The sequence below is a fragment of the Delphinapterus leucas genome, chromosome 5, assembly GCF_059928025.1.
Source record: "Delphinapterus leucas isolate spDelLeu-1000000601 "Yukka" chromosome 5, BTC_Dleu_Yukka2, whole genome shotgun sequence".
Lineage (NCBI taxonomy): Eukaryota > Metazoa > Chordata > Mammalia > Artiodactyla > Monodontidae > Delphinapterus > Delphinapterus leucas.
The window spans coordinates 120,479,760-120,502,308 of NC_143133.1; the positions used below are offsets into that span (position 1 = coordinate 120,479,760).

Here is a 22,549-nt window from a genome sequence, read left to right on the forward strand (position 1 = left end):
GAAGAGATCACGCACTTCTGGGTCTCCTACCTCGTAAGCACTGCCTTCTCACACTCCTTTGCGAGGTCCAGCTCGCCTCTCGGACCTCTGAATTTTGGAGAAACCCCTCTCTCTCTCCACTCATGCTCTGGGAGCTCTCATCCAGGCTTGGAGCATTGGGTACCATCTGTCACTGATGACTTCCAAATTTAGATATTTGGTCCTGGCCTCATCTGAATCCCAGACTCGTCATATCTGCAGGCCTACCCAGCATCTCTGCTTAGATGCCCACCGGGCTTCTGAAGCGTAATAATCCAAAACAATGCTCCTGATTTCTCCCCGCAAACCTGCTCTTCCCAATTGTAGGAAATGGCAGCTCTGTCCTTTCACCCACTTGGGTGTTCGTGACACCCTTCTATCTCTTCTTCTCATACTGTGTTCAGTCTCTCAGCAAACACCATCCGCTCTGCCTTGAAACTACATTGAGAATCTGATGTCTTTGCACCACCTGTACTGCTATACCTTGGTCTAAGCTGCCACTTTTTGCCTGTGTTAGTGCAGAAGCCTCTGTTGTTTCCCTGCCTCTGCTCTTGTGCCCCTACTCCCACCCCAGGCCAGAGTGATTCTTTTAAATATAAGACAGATGCTGTCATTTCTCTACTCCAAACCCTCCAATGCACTTACTGTCTCGCTCAAAGCTAGGTGTGGTGCCCCCTCACTTCTGAGACCTTGTTTCCCACAAACCTTGTGCCCTCCCCTGATGCACTCTAGCCCCCGTTCATCATCTTGCTGTTCCTCTGACATCTCAAATGGACCCACCACCCCAGGCCCTTTGCACTGCTCTTCCCCTACCTGGTATGCTCTCCCCCAGACGTCCACATGAGTGTTTTCCTTTACTTCCTGGTCTCTGCTCAAATGTCACCTTTGTCTGTAGGCCTCCCCGGGCTGTTTGAAGCAGCCACTCTCACCCCAATCCCAGCCCTTTTCCCCTCTTCCCTGTGTTTTTCCCCCTCTGTGTTTTCATAGGACTTATCACTTCTGTGCTAACAAGGATTCCCCCCCCCCCCCGCAAAGAATGACTTTTGTTTACTGCTACACTCGAGTACTTAGGACATTAACTGGCACATAATAGACGTTATGTGAATGAAGGAGCAAAAAGGGAAGATGAAAGCATTCTTTTAAACCCTGGCTCTACCACGCAGTATAGAAGTCAGTAGTCACCTCAGATCTCTAGTAAGCATGTTATCAGTTCTTACAGCCTAAAAGGAAGTAAAATTACATGTGGTTTCTGATGTCTGATATGATAGGGGTTCAGTGTTAGAAATAGCAAATTTCTTACATCCATTAATTCTGGATATCAGGGAAAAATTTTATTTATTTCTGGCATAAAAGTGGGACTCTATATATGATTATTTTGATTTGTGGAAAAATTAGGGGTACCTTTCTTCTTCCGTTTTGCCCAATGTTTATGCCTTCCCCCACCCACTTTCGCGTGGCTTGTGGGATCTTAGTTCCCTGACCAGAGATGGAACCCGGACCCTTGGCAGGGAGAGCTTGGAGCCCTAACCACCGGACCACCAGGGAATTCCCATGTTTACGCTTTTTACTTAACTCTTAGGTCGGGGCCAGAGGCTGAGCGACAGATCACTGACAGCCGTCAGTGAGGCTGCTGCCAGCAGAGCTATTGAGGGCTAGGGGGAGACTCGGCTTTTCCGAGTGGGAGAAGTGCGCTTCCCTGGTCCTCAGTGTGAGCTCCTGGTTCCTGTTGGGCGTCCTGCCACCGCTTCCCCAGCACCAGCCCCCTGGGCAGAGGGGGTGCCGGGCCTGGCTTGTCTGACCTGAAGACTCCTTGAGGCCAGGAGCCCGTCTCCTTCACTGCTTTATGCTCGGGTCTAGCACCGTGCCTCCTGTACTGCGGATGCCCTGTTGCTTGTGACTAAGTGAATGAGAATATGCAAGAGTGCCCCCACGGGCTCTCCCTCCCTGAGTCCCCTCTCTGTTCCTCCAACCTCCTCGCCTGGCCTGGCTCTGTCGGCAGCAGCTGGAAGGAGAGAGTTGGTGCACAGTCCTGCGCCAGGAGGCAGAATGGCAATGAGAAGAGCTCTAGCTTCTATCGCTTTTCTCCCTGGCTGTCCTGGAGGCTTTGCGCCCTGACCACTGCCTGTAATTGTCAGTCTCACTTCAGAACCCTCCAGTTGCTTGCTGTCACGATCGTACAGTAGACTTGCCTTGGAAATACCTTCCCTGTTTTCCCAGGAAGGAGAAGTTAGACAAGGAGATTCCGTGATTCAGGCAGTTCTTAGCAGTAGCGGTCAAGGTAGCCAGAGGGAAGGTGGTAGGTGGAAGTGGCTACCAGGTCACTTAAACAGAAAAAGGCGCCTCACCTGAGATACTACTTCAAGGAGACATCTCTGAGATGCTGAAAATACTTTCGAAGATGTCAGTTTATTACCTGAAATGTAGGAAGTTTGCATCTCTTTCTCAATTGTCCATGTAATCCCCTCAAGTTCTCTGTTGCAGCTAAAAATCTGAAAAGCAGGGTCTTCCCTGGTGGCGCAGTGGTTGAGAGTCCACCTGCCAATGCAGGGGGCACGCGTCCGTGCCCCGGTCCGGGAAGATCCCACATGCCATGGAGCGGCTGGGCCCGTGAGCCATGGCCGCTGAGCCTGCATGTCCGGAGCCTGCGCTCCACAACGGGAGAGGCCACAACAGTGAGAGGCCCTGTGCACTGCAAAAAAAAAAAAAAAAAAAATCTGAAAACCACAGCTATCGTTCAGTACCTGGAAAGTCAGCCTATGATCTGTAGGTGCTGTACCCAGTATGGTCAGCAGACACATGAAATATGTTGGAAAAACCCTTAATTTTTCACTTTTCGTATGTCCCAGTAAACTTTGCAGAGGGATTTCTCAGGAATGAAAATTCAGGTGGGTCAAAAATTGAGTGTCTTTGTTGTTTACCCTCAGATACCAGAGTCCTGCGCTCATTTTAGGCCCAAGTCCAGGCCCAGTTATTAGACAGGGCTGGATAATAAATCAAAACCCCAAACCTAACATTGCATTAAAGTGTCCTCCCTTGCCCAGCACCGTGAGCCTTGCGCCCCTGAAGAGAGGAAGGGCTGAGGCCTTCACCCGCCCCCTGCTTCCTCCTGTCACCCCTCCCCCGGTCCCCCTGAGGTTCCTCTACCCACTTCCTGTCAGGCCATAAGTAGGGGTGGGACTTCGCCCTCTGGGCCTGACAGCTGGTAAAGGGGATGCTGCCTTGGTCCTTTGGAAGCTTCCCTGCGAGCCCCTCTGCCTGGTGATTCCCTTCAGCTTGGTGGACATCTCTGTTCCCCGTGGCCGCCTTGCACCCCTGCCCAGACGTGCCGTCCACCAGCTCCTCTCAAATCTGCTACTCGGGTCTCTTCTCACCCCAAGCTGCCTTCCCTGTGCTGCCCTCATCTTTTCTCCTGGGCACGCTCGTCGGGGGGTGAGGCCAGTCCCGCCGGGACAGCCCTTGTCTGCCCTGCAGCCCTCCTCAACCCCAGATTTCCGGGGCAGGGGTCAGAACTCAAGCCACAGCCTCCTTCCCGGGCAGACTCAGGCCCTCATTGTGGTGTCTCAGAGCTTCCTCAGGGGTCCCCCTGAAACTTCCTTACTAGGTTTTGAATCAAAAGAAACCTGCTCCCCTACCCAGGAAGGAGAGTCACACAGCACAGCAACTGCTTTCTCCGGAGAAATCTCAATTCCCTCACCCACTTTTTATCCACTTGGTTTCACTGAGATGTGCAAGAGAAGGAAGTCTTTGCGTGTGTGTGTGTGTGTGTGTAGGGGGTGGTCGTTTCCTACTCACTTTGGTTTTCAGATTGTTATCAGTAAAGTCTGAGGTATGACTCATTCTAACATCACGTTTCATATTTTTCTCAACGTTTTAGAAACAAGCATATGATGTTACATTGGAAACAAGAACCGGCTTGCCCACTGCTGCTGTCTCTCTTCAGACAGTAGAGCATCGTGGTTAAAACACTGCTCTGGGCTCGGGTGGCAGGGCTCAAAGCCCCTGCTCTGCCACTTTCTCACCTGGGTCACCTGGCAAGTTACTCCATCTCTGGGTCTGTGTCCTGCCGTGGATAGTAGCCATACCTGGAAGGTTTACTGTGAGGGGGAAATAATGCAGGTAGCCCCGTGCCTGGCAGAGTCCATGCTCAGTAGGGGAGCTCTTACGTGGCTTTCGTCCCAGCGTTCAGCATCTCTCGCCTGCGTCACCATGGAACCTAGCGGCTCCTTAGCTGTAGCAGGTGTAAGTTTCCTTAGCACCTACCCGCTGCCCAAGGAGTAAGCTTTCTAAATGCACAAATGACCCTCCTCTGCTCAAAAGGCCTTCAGATTCAAACCCTGCCCCACTCCACCAACCTCTGTCTCCTCTCACCACTTGTCATACTCACAGGTAGACCTCTCGGTGGGCCTGGTCCTGCCGCTTTGTCTCTGTACTTGCTGACGTGACCTTCTGCCCCTCCTGTCTACACCCCCATAACACACACTGCTAATACCTCTGCCCAGCGCACTCCTGCTAACTTGTCTTCCCTCTAGACTAACTCCTGACGGTGTCACCATACGTTTTCTCTGAATGGGCATGAGTAGCACAGCACCCGGCACCTCTCAGGTGATTCCTGTTTGCTCAGGATCTGAATGAGTTGTGTATCTCTGAAGCCCTAGAATACAGTGATCACCAGCCACTAGGCTAGACTTTGATTTTTTTTTTTTTCTCTTTAGTTGCAGGGCCACCGTGATCAGAGCCTCTATTACATATTTCAGTTTAAACTTTTTACTCAGGAATATTCCTGGTTATGTCTCTCATCTTCTGAACGTGCAAATGAAATATCTGGAGAGTGGCTAGGAACATGCTGGATTTCTGAAAAGCGACACTTTTGCAAGTGGCTGTTTCCTTGTTCGGAGAGGCAGTCACTCCCACCAGGGTGGTGATGGTAGTTTCCCGGCCTGAGAGTGGTTCCAGCAAGGGGACTTGGTGCAGCTGTCCTCCCCAGTGGCTGCTTGATTGCAGGCGTTTATGGAGCCCTGAGATACGACTACCCCTCCTTTTCTTTCTCACCACAAAAGCAGGCCATGGCCGTTTTTTATCTGCAAGAAGGGATTACTTGAATCTCACCGATGACCTTTTCTGACAAGAAAAAAATGGAAAACCACACATCTTGAAAGCGTCCGGTCTTCCTTTAACCTTACATCTCTTCGCCAGGCCACGAGTTATGCTGCCCCTACACCCTCACATCTCCCTGAACTCAGGTCCCAGCGAGCTCCCATTCCTCTGCGTCCTCTCTCTGGATCCTGCAGGAATTCCTTAGATACATGGGTGTTTTGGAGTTTGCAGTGTGGCTTTGCCCTGTAACATTCCTTGAGGAGCTCCGATGAATTGTTAAGGGGGCACGTTTCCCTGTGCCCCTGTGTCCCAGCTTGGACTTCCTGTGGACATTGTTTCAAAACCCATCGCCAGCTCTCCAGGGCCATCCTCTCTGAGTAGCTCATTTTCTTGAAAATGTCCTATCTCGTCATTCTTTCTCAGGTAGGGAAATGCTTCTCCCCCTCTTACTCCAGGAAGAGTGTCGCCAGCTTCACCCAGTAGTAGTTTAGGGAGGGTGGGTGAATCAGGGCCCAGGGGCATAAATCTCCGAGGGGTCCATCTGGCCTGGCTTGGGGCACACATTCCATTTGCCTGTCTCTCTGTTTCTTATCCAGCAGTTGGAAGGAATGCGCCTGTATATGCCAAAGCAGAAGAGTCCCAGACTTTAGGGGCTTATTAATGCTATTTTTGCATTTCTTTGCTGAGTTGAGAGAGAAGAGACTGAAGCTTGCCAGGTGGCACACAGAGGCTGCTCTGTGCTGGTGGGGAAAACCACAGACACTCCTGAGGTTTATTGGTTTGAAACCCTTCTGGAGTTTTGCTTGCGTTTTCATTTCTGCAGTTGTGTAAAAACCTCTTCCGAGAAGAAATAGTGACGCTCAGAATATAGTCTTTTATCGCCGAACCCTGGGGAGGGGCTGCTTAAATTCCAGAGACTGTTGAATGAACGAGATGCTGATGGGGAGATGGAGGGTGGAGGGTGGAGTCATATCCTTACTGAGACTTACCATGTTCATCAGACCATTGGAGGACGAGATCTCGAAGGGAATGGGACATGGTTTAGTAACTGGGAAGTCATTCAGGAGCCATGAATCTTCAGCGACCAGCGTGCGCAGTCAGCTTCTTGGCAGCGGTAGTATCCCTGGCCTGGTTCAGTGTGCAGCATCCCGGCCACGTGGCTGCCGGCTGCTGGGCATGCTCTCCGCTACTGGCTGACTTCTCACTGCTCCTTTCTCCGCTGCACCGCTTCTGTGTACTCTCAGCTTCCACCCCCTCATGGCCTCTGCCTGCTCCTGGCTTTTGCTTACTCATGGCCTCTTCCTTCTGCCTTTACTCTGAATGCCTTTTAGGTGACTTCCAGTTTCTCAAGAAAGAAGATTGATTGGCACGTCGGTTCCTGCCACCTCCTTTAGACATGATCATCCAGTGTGGCCACGGAGTTTCTTAGAAGGGGGTCAGGCAGGGCAAGTGCCAAAGCAGAATGGATTCCTCTCCAAAGCCGTTGGGTTAGAAGCCCCTCCAGTGTGCTTTCTGAGCATCTGATGTCTTCTTCTTGGTCCAGTATAGTAGTGATGATAATGACGATGCTGATAAACTTTGATTGAATTCTCGCTATGTGCCAAAGACTTAGCATAGTGTTTGGATTTAACTTAGATTATTTCCTGCATCCTCATGATGACCTTATGATGTAGGGTACCATTTCATAGATGTGGAGATTGAGGCTTAGGCAGGTTTGGTAGCTTAACCGAGATCACACAGGTAATAGGTAGTGGAACTGAGATTCAAGACAAGGTAGTCTGTATTGCGATGTCCCATCTGTCTGTCTGCCCTACATCTAGCCCTTGTCCAGGCTGCCCTTTTTCTGGATTCCAGGGGAAATTGCAGGTGAGCCAGGTGGCTTGAGTACAGGGTGGCTTGTGCCAGGAGGAGGCCGGCCCTGGACTGCTCTCGGCCACAACCTAGAGCAGACTTGTCTAAGTAGCTGGAATTTCAGAGTCTCCCTTGTATGGTGACAGATACACATCAGTACATTTTTTGTTTGTTGGCTTTCTAAACTTCTGTTATAATGATATTGCCTCAGCCGTGTTCCATTAATGTGCCTTATTTCTTCTTAGACTCATCTTGGTCTCCTTGCTAAGTCTGAGAGATACTGTCTAGTACGTAGGGGTTAATGGAAATCTCCTATTTTCCTTGGCAGTCATCTCTTAAAGGCTCCAGATTGATATGCCAAAAGCTAGTTGTCTAACAGCCAATTTGTGGAATGGCTAATTTGCTGAAAATATTTGTTTTAACTTTTTAAATTGACTGCTCTTCATTTTGTCTTTACAGCAGCACTTGGTTACGGTCGATTTGTTTTTGCCTCTGCTGCAGCAACAGCTGTAGACTCGGAGGAGATGAGTGAGGGTCACAAGAATATAGGTACAGGTGTATATTTACAGTATGAGTATGAAGAATTCTTATGGATGTTCATTTATACTAGTTTTTCTTAATGTCATCTTCATGTATTAACAAAGGATATGTGTACGAGAAATCCTCCTTTTATTCTTGACTCTATAGTGTTCGAATATATTCTTCTTGTGACCTGCAATCTTGGTCTCTGGCTCTCTCCCTTATTCTCACTCATTCCTTTTCTGTCTTTGCTGCTCCTGTGCAGAATTCCACCTTCACGTCAACCCTAACAAATGGCTAAAGGAATAAGTACACGTGGACAGCTGTTCTGCTCTTCATCCATTTATCCTTATTCCGGTTAGATTCAGCTTCATAGCATGCTATTTTCTGACCTTACGCACAAGGCCAGTACCCTTGACATCTTTAACTCCCAGGGCGTTGCTGCAGGATCCAGGCAGGAGGAGGACCTATTACTGGGGTGCAAATTCGGGCTCTGTGTGTGCTCTTCTCACATCAGCAGCAGCTCTGGGTACAAAGGAGAGTAGCCAGATAACGTTTTGTATTGGTTTATTTTTTCAATAAGTTTGAGTTCTAAAAAGTGGTTATTTAAACCCAAGGACTGACCATTCAAGTCAACGTGGAGGACTGGAGCCGAAATCATGCACGTATCGTTGGTGACGTAGGCAAAACCTAAAAGTTCCTTCCAGAACTGATTGTTTCATTAGTGATGCTGAATTGATAGTGAGTCAGCGTGAAGGAGGTTATTTACACTGGCTCAGTTGCTGTGTTGACTGGAAATATCAGCCATCTGAGTAAAGGTATCATTAAATCCAACACTTCCCTCTATACTCCCCACCCCGCCCCGCCTGCTTCCCACCCCCGACCCAATACTTTTTTCCAGGGTAGATTGTGAGCTTTAGTTTTGGTCGTGTGTGTGCTCGCACGCACATACATGCAACACTAAAGCACAGTTTATTCGAAGCTGTCGTGTTGTGTGGGACTCCTCAGGTGCAAATGCAGATCCAGATACAACCACTGTAGGCGATCAAGGAGTCTGAGGATCCTGAGTGACTCACAGAACTCACGGTCCGGCCAGGGCTTATAATACTGTCAGGATTTTCTTCCCCTACCCTCGTTCTTTGTTTCTCGCTGCAGACTGACTTTCTCCACAAGGTGAAAAACACGCTGCACGTGGCTCCAGAGTTGGGCCATTTACAGCCTCAGCCGCTAGAGACAGATGCCTATTCCAGATCCTGGTGTCGGAGGCAGGGAATTTCAGGCTTTCCGACTCCTACCGGGGCGGTGGGGTCACGTGAGAGCTGGCAGCTCTGAGGTGGTGGTGGAGTGGGTTTGGGAAGAAGCAATCCTTACAAGAAGAGGGAGGCGCTGTTCCCTGAAGGAGAGGGTGGTGCCCACAGGTGCCCGGAAGATAAGGTATCTGCCGCTGGTGGGCTTGCACGTTCCTCAGGATTTACCACGAATCTGAACGCCTGTTTTAAATCACTTGGCAGACTTAGCTGTAATATTGGATTTTTTTTTTCCTTCCGGCTTCTTGTCAACTACAAGCTTTAATTATAATTATTCTTCAGCTGGCATGTCCTAGCACTTCTTACTCATCTGTCAGCTTGAGTTTAACACAGTTAAGGGGTCCAGTGAAAGACCCCATCTTTGAGGCAGCAGAAGGCTGAGCTGTCAACTGCCTGTCGGTTTTGTGGTCCCCAGTCATTGTTGCCAGGATTATGTTCAGCTCCTCTTTGGTTTCTCTGTGTAGTTAGAAACAGTAGGACCGCTCTTCAGTGAGTATTTGGAGACACTGCACAGGTGAAAGAGTAAGTCTTTTTTCCAGCCCCATCCAGGTTAGCTGCCCTAATCCTCAGGAAAAGAAAACTGGGCCTTGACCGCCGCACTCTGTGTTTGAAGATGCAGGTTAGTTTGCGGCTGATAACTACCTGGAACCCATTAAAAATTAAGGTTTTGGTTGTCTTTTCTGTCCTCTGCAGAATATTATCTCCTACAAGCTCTCAGTATCTGTCTCCAGCCCTGTCTTTTGCCAGAATGTGGGATTAAATGAGTAGAATCTTCAGTCCCGCTCAGCCCCCAAATGATTGTTGTTTCCATGGAAACAGTTGAAGGCCTCTCAATTAAAACTGCCCCTGCAGGCTGGGGAGGGTCAAAGTATGAAAATGAGTTTGAGAAGCCAAGTTCTCATCCTCCAAATTAAACCCAGAGAGGACAGTGCTCCAGGAGTCTACTGACAGTTGGGACCATACTTTTTTTTTGCCTTTTGGCGAGGGAGGGTCTCGGTATTTCAGGCACAGGTGTGTGTTGGTTTGCTTGCTTTGCTGAATTCCTCAGATAACTGTCCTGTTATCCATGGAGCCCTTTGTGTACAGCCATGGATCATGGAAGAGTGTTTGGGAACAATCTGATTTTTGCTCAGACTTTGGTGTGAATCACAAATAAAAAGCCCATTAAAAATGGATGAAATCATAGAATGGTCTTAAAACTGGAAGGAACCTCAAGGGCACTAGGTGCCAAATTCCCCTCCTCTTTGAGAATCCCTCCTGGAGCACGGCTGAGGGAGGTTCACAGCTTCAGCTCCCGCCGGGGGGAAGCCCATGTTTCTCAGGCCGCCTTCTCTGCCCCACTGCTGGAGACCCGCTGGTATTAGAAAGGCCTCTTTATGCTGGAACTGACATCTCCTCCTGTCCCTTCCAGCTCTGCTGCCTCTTTTTGGTGCCAAGTAAATTGAGTCTACTTCTTCTTCCATAATTAGGTTGACTTTTTTTTTTTTTTTTTGCGGTACGCGGGCCTCTCACTGCTGTGGCCTCTCCCGTTGCGGAGCGCAGGCTCCGGACGCGCAGGCTCAGCGGCCACGGCTCATGGGCCCAGCCGCTCCGCGGCATGTGGGATCCTCCCAGACCGGGGCATGAACCCGTGTGCCCTGCACCGGCAGGCGGACTCTCAACCACTGTGCCACCAGGGAAGCCCAATTATGTTGACTTTTTAAAGTTTAAGAATGTTATCACACACCCTCAAAGTCCTCTCCTCCCCTGGCTGAGCAGGTCCGAAACATTAAGACCTTAAATATTACCACCTCTGTTTAAAGGCATTCTGAGGGGAGAAGTTGATTTCCTTCCAATTCTGGACCCTCACCACTGTCACTTAGATTTTGTTTGACTTATGGCAATTTTTGTTTTTTCTCAGCATCATTTGGGTAGGTGGAGAATTGGTTACAGTATTTCTGGGTTTTCCTTTTTCCCCCCTGGAGTATTCATAGTTCAGAGCTTGGAAATCTAAGAAACACAAGGTTGGATCAAACCATTGATCTAGGCAGTTTCACGAAGGGTGTGGTTGCCTCGTATGATGTCACCCCAGACATTAGTGAATACACTCTACATTCCTAAGTGTTTAATAATCTCTCAGCCCTTCATCTCTGACTTTATTTAAACTCTGGCCTTTTTCATAAGGTTAAAGTTGTGCATTTTAGGAGTCCTTTGTGCCTCGTACGTGTTCTATTATTAGTATCCTATTATTGTCCTTAAAGTGATTCCTGCCCACCCTGCGCCCACCCTGCGCCCACCCCTGCAAGAAACAGAAACCTTATAAACAAAATTCTCTTGTTCAGTGTTCCTACAACCTTAAAATGGGTCAAAACATAGAAACCCTAAACTCAGGTGTTGATTAGTGCTGACTGAAAAGTGCTGGGAAGCAAGTACACAGCTTCCACTTGGTAGAGAAAGATTATTGAAGTAGACATTCTGTTCGATTCTTAAAAAAATCAATAGCTGTGTGACCTTCAGCAAATCACCCAACTTCTCTGGGTTCCGTTTTCCTCAAGGATAAAATGAGATGAGTATTCCTGTTTTTCCAGGTTGTTGGGAATGCTTTGAAAACAAATTGTTTAATATTAAGACTTTACAGCAAACTATACCATGGTACTCTGGGGGTATTTTGAGAGCTCAAAAGAAATTTAATAAGATAAGAAAATAAAATACTGATGATATCGGGTATTTAAGACTCACATACCTCCACAATTTCAAAATAGCAGTAGCTGGCCTCTGTAAGAATGAATAGTAAATATATACCTTCCATCGCAGAGGAAAACATCTCATAAAATTTCTAACTTAGGTTCTGGGTGGTATTTGATGTGGTATCACACTTAAGGGAGAAAAAATTTCTGTAAAGAAGTGGCATTGTTTGTGGAGAAGTGAAATTACTCTGGGTCCTTTTGGCAGGAGAACAAACGGGTTGCAAGCCAGGGAGTAACCTTTGATTTTTAAGTCATTTAAATGAGGGTAAGGAAATACGCTAATAACTCAGTGTGGGACAGCCATCGGCACAAACCACCCAGGTGGGCTTTGGGGATCTGAGCCTGATAGGGTCTCCCAGGGAGCTCAAGGGTGGACCTGAGGTGAGTTTTCCCTGGAAAACTTTTAGGGGCTTGTGGCTAGGACTGGCTGCCCTGTTAGCTTTAAGATTCCAGCTCTACCCTATTTCCTGAGAAGCGCCAGTGATTTGAAGGTGGCCCTTGTCTGGCATCTGCATGCCCTGGGGATGTAAGAATGACACCTCTTGGGTGTTGAGAGGTGTCTTTCTTACACATCTGTTTTTCACTCAGACCACTTATATTTGGAGACATAGAAAGCAAAGTAACATCCGTGTCTTCTCCATACAGGGTCTGGGGACGGTTTCTAGGGGTCATGTCTTTGCTTTATGTAGTTTTACCAAAAATATGAACCCACCTAAACCTTGGAAAGTAGTTTTTCTTTTCTTTTGTTTTATCTATCCACCTATCTACCTATCTTCCTATCTATCTTTCTTTCTTTCTGTCTGGCGGTGTTTCTTGATGTGATGTGACAGTCAGATACCTCTCAAGGTTTTCTTGGGGTGGGGTGGGGAAAGACAGTGGCAGTCATCTTTTCATGATAGAAAACTGACCCCGCCTCCTGGCACCCTGTTGTGTGTTCTTTTCCGCTTCCAGGGAGTTCTGTCCAACATCTCTTCCATCACCGATCTTGGCGGCTTTGACCCAGTTTGGCTCTTCCTCGTGGTAGGAGGAGTGATGTTCATTCTGGGATTTGCTGGGTGCATTGGAGCTCTACGGGAAAACACTTTCCTTCTCAAGTTTGTAAGTACCGCACTCTGCTCTCAGGTTGAGAGCCAAACTCTCATCTCACATCAAAAGGACACCCTGTCTACCAGCAAGAGTGAGCCGTACCGAAGGCACTGGCGAGCATGTGGCCTGGGTAATGCTTTTCTTTTAGGAGGGCTTTCTAGATACCCACCCTCCATCCTCCTCTGCTCCTGCCTCCTTAATAATATCAGCCCAGCCCCTCCCCATGCCATCCATGGAGGCTTTGTACATGGATATCATGAGTTTGCATTCCAATCCCTAAAATCGCTTTAGGACTAAGGTAGGTCAATCTAGGTACCTAGTTTTCTTCTTTTGAATGATTTTTTTGCCCTCTCTTTTAAGCACATAGTCAATAGAAAGCTGTTTAGGTAGTTGGTTTAGAGAAACCAGACCTAAGCACAGTGTCTGTGACATGTCCAGATTAAATCTGTTAAGCAGTAGGTTCTGGTGAATAAAGAGAAACAGTAAATGCATATCTCCTGTGTCCTCTGCCAGCGCAAAGGCCTCTTTTGTGTGACCAGCATAATTTTTAGATCCCTTGCGGGGTATTTGGTGTGATCATTGTTAGCATGAATATTTTTGGAGGAGGAGTTTAACCAGGGGGTAGATAAGTATTAAAAGTCGAGAATGGGCTTCCCTGGTGGCCCAGTGGTTGGGAGTCCGCCTGCCGATGCAGGGGACACGGGTTCGTGCCCCGGTCCGGGAGGATCCCACGTGCCGCGGACCGGCTGGGCCCGTGAGCCATGGCCGCTGAGCCTGCGCATCCAGAGCCTGTGCTCCACAATGGGAGGGGCCACAACAGTGAGAGGCCCGCGTACTAAAAAAAAAAAAAAGTCGAGAATGAAAAGTAAAAGCCTTTTCCTTTGGAGATTCCTTCCTCAGGAGATCAAAATGGCCTGTGTTTACTTGTGTGTGTTTGAAATCAGTTTGGGAGGTGTAGCCAGTGGTCACCTTAAGCTAAGTGTGCCTGTCTGTCTCGAGCTTGGCATTCTGGTGAGCGTCTGTCTCACAGCCCCATGTACAACAGCATCCACGCCCCTCTCCAAGAACAGAAAAATGATTTTTCAAAACCCAACCATCCTGTGGGGAGGCAAGATGGTGGGACTTTGGAAGAACAGCCTTAGCGTTATATCCCCTGTTCCTAGGGTCATTCTCTACCTCTGCTGACACATCATCATCTAAGGGCATTTTCATTTAAAACAAGAGCATTGACCAGAACTAGTCCCAACGGCCCTGCCCTATGTGATTCCCTTCCCCCGCACTTCTGCCGCATCTCCTCTGGCATCTTTTCTTGAATCGCCCTAAGAAGAGCAGACGCTGTCCCCTCACTGGCCCCCTGGGCTATAGCTCATTTTGCATTTGAGCGGCTCTGCCTCAGACAAGGTTCTGGAGGCTGTTCTGAAAGTTCATATGACTCATGCTAACAGGGAAAACCAAGGGATGCTTGGTGCTGTGGACAATTTAATGAGCAGTTGGTTCTCTGTTCTTTATACATAGGTCTGTGTTGGGAATAGTTTTCCAAGACTCCATGTGTCTTACACACACACACACACACACACACACACACACACACAATTACTTCATTCCTCACCTAGTCTTGATCTCTGGAGCCCTCAGGAGAGCTTTGTCCCTGATTGTGACCTACCAACCTGCCAGTCATCTTGGTGTGAGATACTTCTAAATGCTTGAGCTCACCTCACTCAGCGTTTCTGTAGCCTCATTGGGCCACAGATCATACTTACTACTGGCCACTATTTTATCAGCGTTAGTCTCCTTGCTCCCCTTTAATGTGACTTAATTGCATATAGTTTAGTTTATAAGGGTAGCCTGTTTAATATAGTTGATGATTTTTGTAGTTGAAGATACCAGAGTTAACTGAACAGGCAGAAATACATACATTTCTCTAGATTGGCATCTTAATTTATGAAGTCCCACATTGGAAATGAAGAGAACTGTGTTGTTTCTTGGCTTTTTTAAGTCTTGGAGAATATTTTAAATGCCCTCTCTCTCCATTTAGTACAAACAGTCAAAACTGGCCTAGAATATGCTTTGAAGCAGGAGCTATGAAGGAAGTAGGAAGTAATGTCAACATGGCTCCAAACAGCTTCAAACATCTGATGTCATAAGGCTAAGAGAGCTGCTGGGGGAAAATCCAGGAGCTGAGAAAATGGAGCTTCCTGACTGACTGAGGCCCTTGCATGAAGCCTGGGAGTCAGTCTCTGCACCTTCAGAAACGGGGAAATTAGCTCATAGGACCCGAAGGACGCTGATTTCTGCCAAATATTTGATAAGAATTTAATTTGGACTCAATTTCTGATACATATATTATGTAACATCATGAGAAAACTTACCAGGGTGACTGGGCCTCACCTTGATAGAGGTGAGAACAAAAATCTAATTAAAACCTTTGCCTGACCTCTGTTTTGCTATTTTGCATGTGCGCGCCTGTGAACTAGCCATGATTCTCTCATTTCTATAGTGTGATAACTGTCGTATTTACATGTGTAGAGTAGTACCCGATAAAGCAGGGAGTCGTTTTATGCGGTGGGGTAGGTATTGTGTGAAAGTGACAGGATTTTTTTTCTTTCCTTTTTTCTAGATTGAGGAAAGCTCACTTTGAAATTATGGGTACTACTGATGGTTGTTAAGAACTGTTTAGATTCTATTTCTAAAGTGAACTCATCAAGGACAGATGACCAGGAGCTCTATGGAACCTGAGGGGCTGAGCTGGAGCGTCTGGAATTGGGACCTAGACCTTGGGGTCCTAGACTTTGGCAGGCACTTCTTTCTTCCTTCCACCCCTCCCCTCATGGCCATCCTCCCAGAATGGCACTTGGCACCCTGGATAAACACTGCCAGATATACTGACATCTAATGTGGAAAGACCTGACCCCACGGTCCTTTCCTACCCTCACATAAGACTGTGGGCTCTTTGGAGGCAGAGCTGCGGTCCTACTTATCCTTGCCTCTGCAAAGCCCACCTAGGCCCGAGCCTGATCTCTCGTGGGCCATTCAGTAGGTGTTTGCTGAGTGAATAAACCATTTTTGTCTTTTATTTTCATAAGTAGCTGTAGCTTCCTTTGCACCCGTTGCCAATATATTTTCCTCTTGGTTGGCTGCATGCGGTCTGCTCGCTGAATGTAGGCACAGCAGACCGTAGCCCCTCTACCTCCCCAGCCTTTCCCTGTGTGGCAGGAGCCCTCAGGAGCTCGGCTCAGCAGGTGGCCCCAGTGCCACCCTTTCTGCCCTTGTCCACAGAAGTTTGCCTGCCGTTTACCCTCTGGTCCTTCACAGCCTCATTTCTCGTAAATGGCTTGAGCAAAATAGTTTGAAAAGGGTGAGAACATGGGGGTGGGAGGAAGTGGAAAGAACCATGGGCGTGAGTGGGACGTTGATATGACTAAGATGAGACACTTCTGGGTCTTCTAGATGAAAGGGAAATTTCTGCAGATTTATGGGCAATTTACCTTGTAACCCATGGTCTCCAGCCTTCCTTTTAAATTCTTGTTGTCTGCGTCAACCCGAAGTCTTCCTCTGGCTGCGCGTTGATGCTATTTAAAGTATTCTGAGCCTGGTGCTTCACAAAGGAAAACCGGCACAGCTTGCTGTCCCAAGAAAGCCCTCAGCCCAGTGGTTTCATTTTGTTTGCATCATGGGAAATTATTTTCATGTCACAGCTGCCCCCTCCTTCCCACCCAGTTCCTCTTTGACCTCTTCACCTAAAATGAACCCATCTGCTGTTTTGCCCCGTGCAGCAGGTGCAAAGGGGAGTTAACACAGTATCTGAATCCGGAAAAGGACTATATTGCATACAGAATCAAGGCCACAGTAACAAATGACAGGCGATCTTAAAATACTGGGCTAATTTATCTTTCAGCGTTACAAAAGCTTACTAGAGGTAGGAGCAGGTCGTTGTTCAAGCGTCTGACGAATGCATTCATCAGGAGAAATTCATTAGGCCTTAATGTGGGCCTAATGAGGAATTCCTATTTTCCATGTCTGCTTATGGGCTTTGTTGGTTAATTACCAAATGGAACAGCAGAGCCCCTAAGATGTGATTATGAAGTGATTTTTAAAAATCCTTTCTTGGAGTGTAATATTTCTATTAATGAATCTTAAGAAACTGAAGGTTATCTGCTTTGGCCATGGGTAACAACCCAATGGTATTATACAGCTTTTTAGAAGGAAGCATTTGACTGTATAGGATCAAAATAGCCCTTATAACTGTTGTCTGTGTATGTGCCTTTTGTTTTAGTTTTCTGTATTCCTGGGAATCATTTTCTTCCTGGAGCTCACTGCCGGGGTTCTGGCATTTGTTTTCAAAGACTGGATCAAAGACCAGCTGTATTTCTTTATAAACAACAACATCAGAGCGTACAGGGATGACATTGATTTGCAAAACCTCATAGACTTCACCCAGGAATATGTAAGTTTAAATGTGGTTTATTTTCAAGTTGAAAGCCTTCTCGGAAGGATGACCCCAATGAAAACTCCTCCTGGCTTCTGCACCTGCCAGCTGGAACCTACCTCTGACTTTTCTGCATGGGTGTTTGTCTGTTTGCTTGTGTATTTATTATTTTCTGACTTGTTCTAGGGCGTACACAATATGTACCCTAATGGGAAATGTCTTATTTTCACTTACCTCAATTTCTACTAAGAACAAGGAAGAAAACTCTTAGGCAAAAAGGTTAGAGTCAAAGGTGCCCATTCCTATGGACATTTGAAGACTATTGTTTTGCTATAGGTTTAACCCTGTTCTTTGGTGTTAGATGTGGGTTCTTTCCTATCCTTGGCCCCCTTTTTGATCATTCTCCACACTTCATAGCTCATAATAATATACTTAGTCAATAGAATGTTTATCCACAAAGTTCCTAGAATTGTGCCTATCCAAATATTATTATAGCACCCGCAGCTAAAACTGAAAGTCAAGCCTTGGTGGCTTCTCACAAGTGAAGAACCTGTGGAGTAGAGCCATCCCACTCAGGTTTCTCAACATTACGACGTGACAGCCCCTGCGATGCGAACGAAGTAGCGGATGCCCTGTTCCACTCACAACGCAGAATGGTATAAACAAGGGTTCGGAAGACACAGCTAGTGCCAGAATCTGATTAGCTAAGTGACCTTGGGCTAATAGGACCTTGAGCTATTTCCCCAAGAGTAAAATGGGAATAATAGTAGCAACTACTTAACTCATGGGGATATCATGCCACTCTCATAAGACGTACATGGTTTTATATCAGGCTTCAGGTGTTATCGTCCTACAAACTGACAGGCCTTTATTTGCACGCACTGAGAAACTGGATAAGGTGAGCAGACCTGGAGAGCCGTGTCCGTGACGTTCACGTATATGGCACAACTGGAGGGCACACAGAAACTCAGCGGACCTGTGGCTGTCTCTTGGTTGGACAGTTTTCCAGAGTGAGCTGGGGTCCCTTTGATAAAGGGAGGAGAGGGCTGCATCGACGCTCGCAGTGAGGGAGGCCCCCTGCCCTCCTTAGGTGCTCGGAAGTGAGCTGAATTGTGTTGCCTTTGTTCGGTGACAGCAACGACTGTCCTGGAGCCTGCTGTCCCTCAGGTGTGAAATTAAGCCCTGTTTCATCTCCTCAGCAGGCTTCACTGTTTTGTTGGGTCATAATGGATGCAAGCTCACACCTTGCCAAGTATTATTGCTGACTAGTTTGTGTGACAAATCTGATGGAGCATTGTAGGCAAACTGGAGATGCACAACCCAAGCCCTCGGAGGACTTGATGAGTTGGAAGACTATGCAGATACACGTTCTCTTGAGATGCTGTCTGCTTTATATGGAGATTCTGTTATTTCATGTGATTTCACTTTTCTCTCGTGGCCTTTAATACTTTGAAGTAGCTATTGGTCTTGAAACCCTTAAAATGGTCAAGGCTTAATGTTTTTTTAACTTGGAGAAGCAGGGCTAGTCCAGCATGGGGAGTGTCAAAGGGGCTTATGATGGAGCGGCCCTTGAATCAGGCCTCGTTTAAGACCCACTGAATTTAATGGCTTGTTTGATTTTATTTTAATTAGATGATTGAATTTTTTTCAGGTTGAAAATGTAAATACACGCTCTTTTTTATAAAAATTCAGAGTAGGAACAGATATAGAATGAAAAGTAAGCCTCTAAAACTTGGGGGAAGGTAACGAGTATGTTCACTATCTTGCTTGTGGTGATGGTTTTACGATGTATAAGTGTGTCAAAACTTATAAAATTGTATACTTTAAATATGTGAAGTTTATTGTATGTCAATTACACCTCAATAAAATGGATTTTTTAAAAAAACCGTTCAGGTGTAGAGATGGAAATTTAAAAAAAAAAGTAAGCCTCTAGATCTCCTACCCACAACCCCAGCTGCCTCCTTCAGACACTACCGCTGTTTTCTGTCTTGCTTATCGCTCTGCCCGTCTTCCACCTAACACCACGGGTCTCATCAATTGTTTTCTAAGTCTCACGCCACCACAAACTTACAAACCTTCAGCCTTACCTTGGAAGCTTTTACAGGGGCCCTTTAGGTTCAGTTGGTTTAAAAATAAATTCTGAGATACAGAGAAGGTTAGAGCTGGCAGAAGCTGGGTGTGGGTCGTCCTGGCGGGTGCAAGTGTAGGCACCTGGTCGCCTCCAAGTCGAGATGTTCTAATTCTCTCCTGTTTGCTCTAGTGGCAGTGCTGTGGGGCTTTTGGAGCTGATGATTGGAACCTAAATATTTACTTCAATTGCACAGATTCCAATGCAAGTCGAGAGCGATGCGGCGTGCCCTTCTCCTGCTGTACTAAAGACCCCGCAGTAAGTGGCTGCCAGCAACCCGTTGGCCTGCTCCGCGCATCACACCGAGAGCGTGTGTGGGATGAGCAGAGTGGGTTTTTTTCTGGAAACCTCTTCTTACCCTCTTATTCCTAACTGTAGCTCCTGTAGGGGGGTTAGTGCTCAGATCTTCCCAGCAGGAGTAATCATCCCTGACGTTAATTTAGCGGTACGTGCTGGTTCCTGTTCTAAGCCTTTTTGTGTGTTGGCTTAAGTTTGGAACATCCCTGCTGGTAGATGCCACCATTATCTTCCCTTTTCAGGTGAAATCAAGGCCCGTGGAGTTTAAGTGACTTTCCCAAGCTCACATTGCTGGCAAGTGATGGAACCGAGCTTAGACTCAGGCAGCTGCCTGTGTTGCCTGTGATTCCTTCTTTGCGAGAAGGATGGGCTTGTGTGGAAGCTCTCTGCATTGCTCGGGGTTGGTAACCCTTTTCTTGCTGACTTAGCTCCGAAGGAATCCTAGGAATAGCAGAAGAGTTTGAGGCAAGATAGGACGAGACCACTTGCAGGAAGACTGCAGCTGCCCAGACTCTGGGCCAGAATGACTACAGTCATTCTTTTTTTAAAAAAAATCAGAAACAAAAACATAAAACCTGTTCACAAGCCACCCTCTTTACCACAGGTTTGATTGTATTTTGAGTCAAATCATGTGCCTGGTATGTAGAACAGCTTAAAATGCAGCACCCCTGCTGTAAGTTAAATGCCAGAATTGAGGGTTAGAACAATGAATGTGAGAGAGAAGGTGCCCCCGGCCCTTCCGCCCTCTTCAGCCTCTCTCTGGCTGGTCCGTCCCCAGGTGTCCTCTCCCAGACCCGCCCCTCCCCACAAGGAGCAGAGCCCAGTGGGCGCTGATGAGATCATGGCCGATTTTCCCCTGCAAGGTAGGGGGGGTGCGGGGCTCTTTAAAAGGGGGCGTGGTTCGTCTGTAAGGATACTGAACCATTATGCTGTACCCCTGAAGCTAATACAATATTGCAAATCTACACTTCGATTTAAAAAAAAAAAGAGAGAGAGAGAAGAGGGGACAGTGGTCTGAGGTAGCAAAGCACAGCTTCTCGTAGGCTGCCCACCAGAGGTGGTCTGAAGGGGACAGAGTCGGTGAGGACTGCTCTGAGCCCTCAGCGGCAACGCCAGCCTTTCCCACTAGCTCACTTCTCCTTTCCTCTGAGGAGGCTGGGAGGCAAGAGAGCGCCCAGCACAGAGCCCAGGGCGCCCACCCAGGCAGTGGATGCAAGCCCTGCTCTCTCCGTCTCCAGCCCCTGCCCTGAGTTACCGTTCCATCAGAAGAATTCTGAAGATTCTCAGGTGTTGTGTCCCCCTTTCAACGACAGATCCTCTGGGTAGAGATATCCCATTCCATAAATGCTAAGCTAATAAAATCCACCCCATACCCTCCAGAGGGGAAACATAAACAAACCTAGAGCAGCGGAACCCACGTTTCTGATCAGGCCTGTAAGATTTCAGGGCATCTGTCCATGTGCTGTGTGGTCAGGGTATCATTTTTAATTATCAAAATAATTCATTCTCATTGAAAAATCATTTAAATCACATACAAGTACATAGATTCAAAAGTAGAATTCCCCCCAAAAGATCATAAGTGAAGATAGTCATTATGAAAGTAATTATAAGAAACCTTTAACTGTGGTTTTTATGTCTCCAGTTTCCTAAACCCATAAGCTTCTTGAGATTATCAACTTTGAATCTAGAGCCTTCCACATAATGGAATTACTAGTCTTTCTGATATTTCCTGAGTCTCAGTTTTCCTCATTTGGAAAGGAAGGGATATTTAATACCTACTTCTGAGGATGGTTATAATAATTCCATGGAATTATGTGTAAAGGTGTTTAACATGGTGCCTGGGACGTCTGTGTGCCCAAATAAGCATTTTCTGACCAGCACTTAACAGGGGTCTTCTGCTGACCCCTAGGTGGGCTTTCTCTCTGACAAGAGTGAATTTCACTCTTCTGTTTCTTTTCTCCACCAGGAAGATGTCATCAACACTCAGTGTGGCTATGATGCCAGGCAAAAACCAGTAAGTGGAAACTCATCTTGTCGCTTAGCACGAAGGGTGTTGGAGGAGCTTTTGAACTTGCTTAGTGATGCTGTGCTCTCCTCTTCCCTTCTGAAGGAAGTCGATCAGCAGATTGTAATCTACACGAAAGGCTGTGTGCCCCAGTTTGAGAAGTGGTTGCAGGACAACTTAACCATTGTGGCTGGTATTTTCATAGGCATTGCATTGCTACAGGTAAGATGGATGTCGCAGGGAAATGATGCCCTGGGAGAGCGCTCACCAGGACAGGAGCTTTGCTTATTCACCATCATTTCACAGTTTTTAAGACACATTGGAGGGCTGGGGAACAGACCTCAACTATATTTGGTTTGTATTTTATTGAAGCTCTGATTTTAGATGCTACTGTCCTGAAAGACTTTAGGAAACCTTTTTTTTTTCCTTTTCAAGAAAGAGAAATTGACTGGGTCAGTATTTGCCTGCTGGCATTCCAACATTGCCATGGGCTCAGTAATGCGGCATTGTGACAACCGGTCAGACAGGAATGGTCAGATGTAGAGCCTTGCCCAGTGGCAAGGCTAAGGCTTTTTGGAGTTTCACAGATACGCTCTGCTCCTTTCTCTCTCTGGGCCACCTTGCCAAAGTGCTGTGAGGGAAGAGAGCACCTACTTTTCCTCCTGGGAAGTCCCAAGAGCTAGGCTTTGCATCTTATGGTGATGTGATACCTTTAACTTAGAGGGTCACAAATGAGGCGCCATGGTTGAAAGAAATTAAAGAAGACCTAAATGAATGGAAAGCCATTCGCATTCACGGATTGGAAGACTTAATATTGTAAAGGTGACAGCACTCCCGAAATTGATGTACAGATTCAGTGCAACCCCTACCAAAATTACAACTGCCTTTTTTGCAGAAATGGACAAGCTGATCCTAGAATTCATATGGAAATTCAAGGGACCCAGAATAGCAACACAAACTTTAAAAAGCACAAAGTTGGAGAATCCACACGTCCCAATTCAAAACTTACTACAAAGCTACCGTGATCAACATAGAGTGTACTGGCATAAGGTTGGACCTACAGATTAGTGGAATGGAGCTGAAAGTTCAAAA

At 47.1% G+C, this 22,549-nt stretch overlaps 1 protein-coding gene across 2 annotated transcripts in view; it reads left to right on the plus strand.

Annotated features, from left to right (window-relative positions):
• The window catches only part of TSPAN5 (tetraspanin 5), a 174,980-nt gene that overhangs the window by 148,715 nt on the left and 3,716 nt on the right, over nt 1-22,549 (plus strand). The window contains exons 3-7 of one of the 2 annotated variants that reach the window (XM_022582395.3): nt 12,467-12,613; nt 16,875-17,045; nt 19,288-19,413; nt 21,419-21,466; nt 21,563-21,679. In XM_022582395.3, the coding sequence (XP_022438103.1) occupies nt 12,467-12,613; nt 16,875-17,045; nt 19,288-19,413; nt 21,419-21,466; nt 21,563-21,679 (609 nt within the window). The remainder of the gene's footprint in view (nt 1-12,466; nt 12,614-16,874; nt 17,046-19,287; nt 19,414-21,418; nt 21,467-21,562; nt 21,680-22,549) is intronic. The other variant, XM_022582398.3, reaches the window with a different exon arrangement.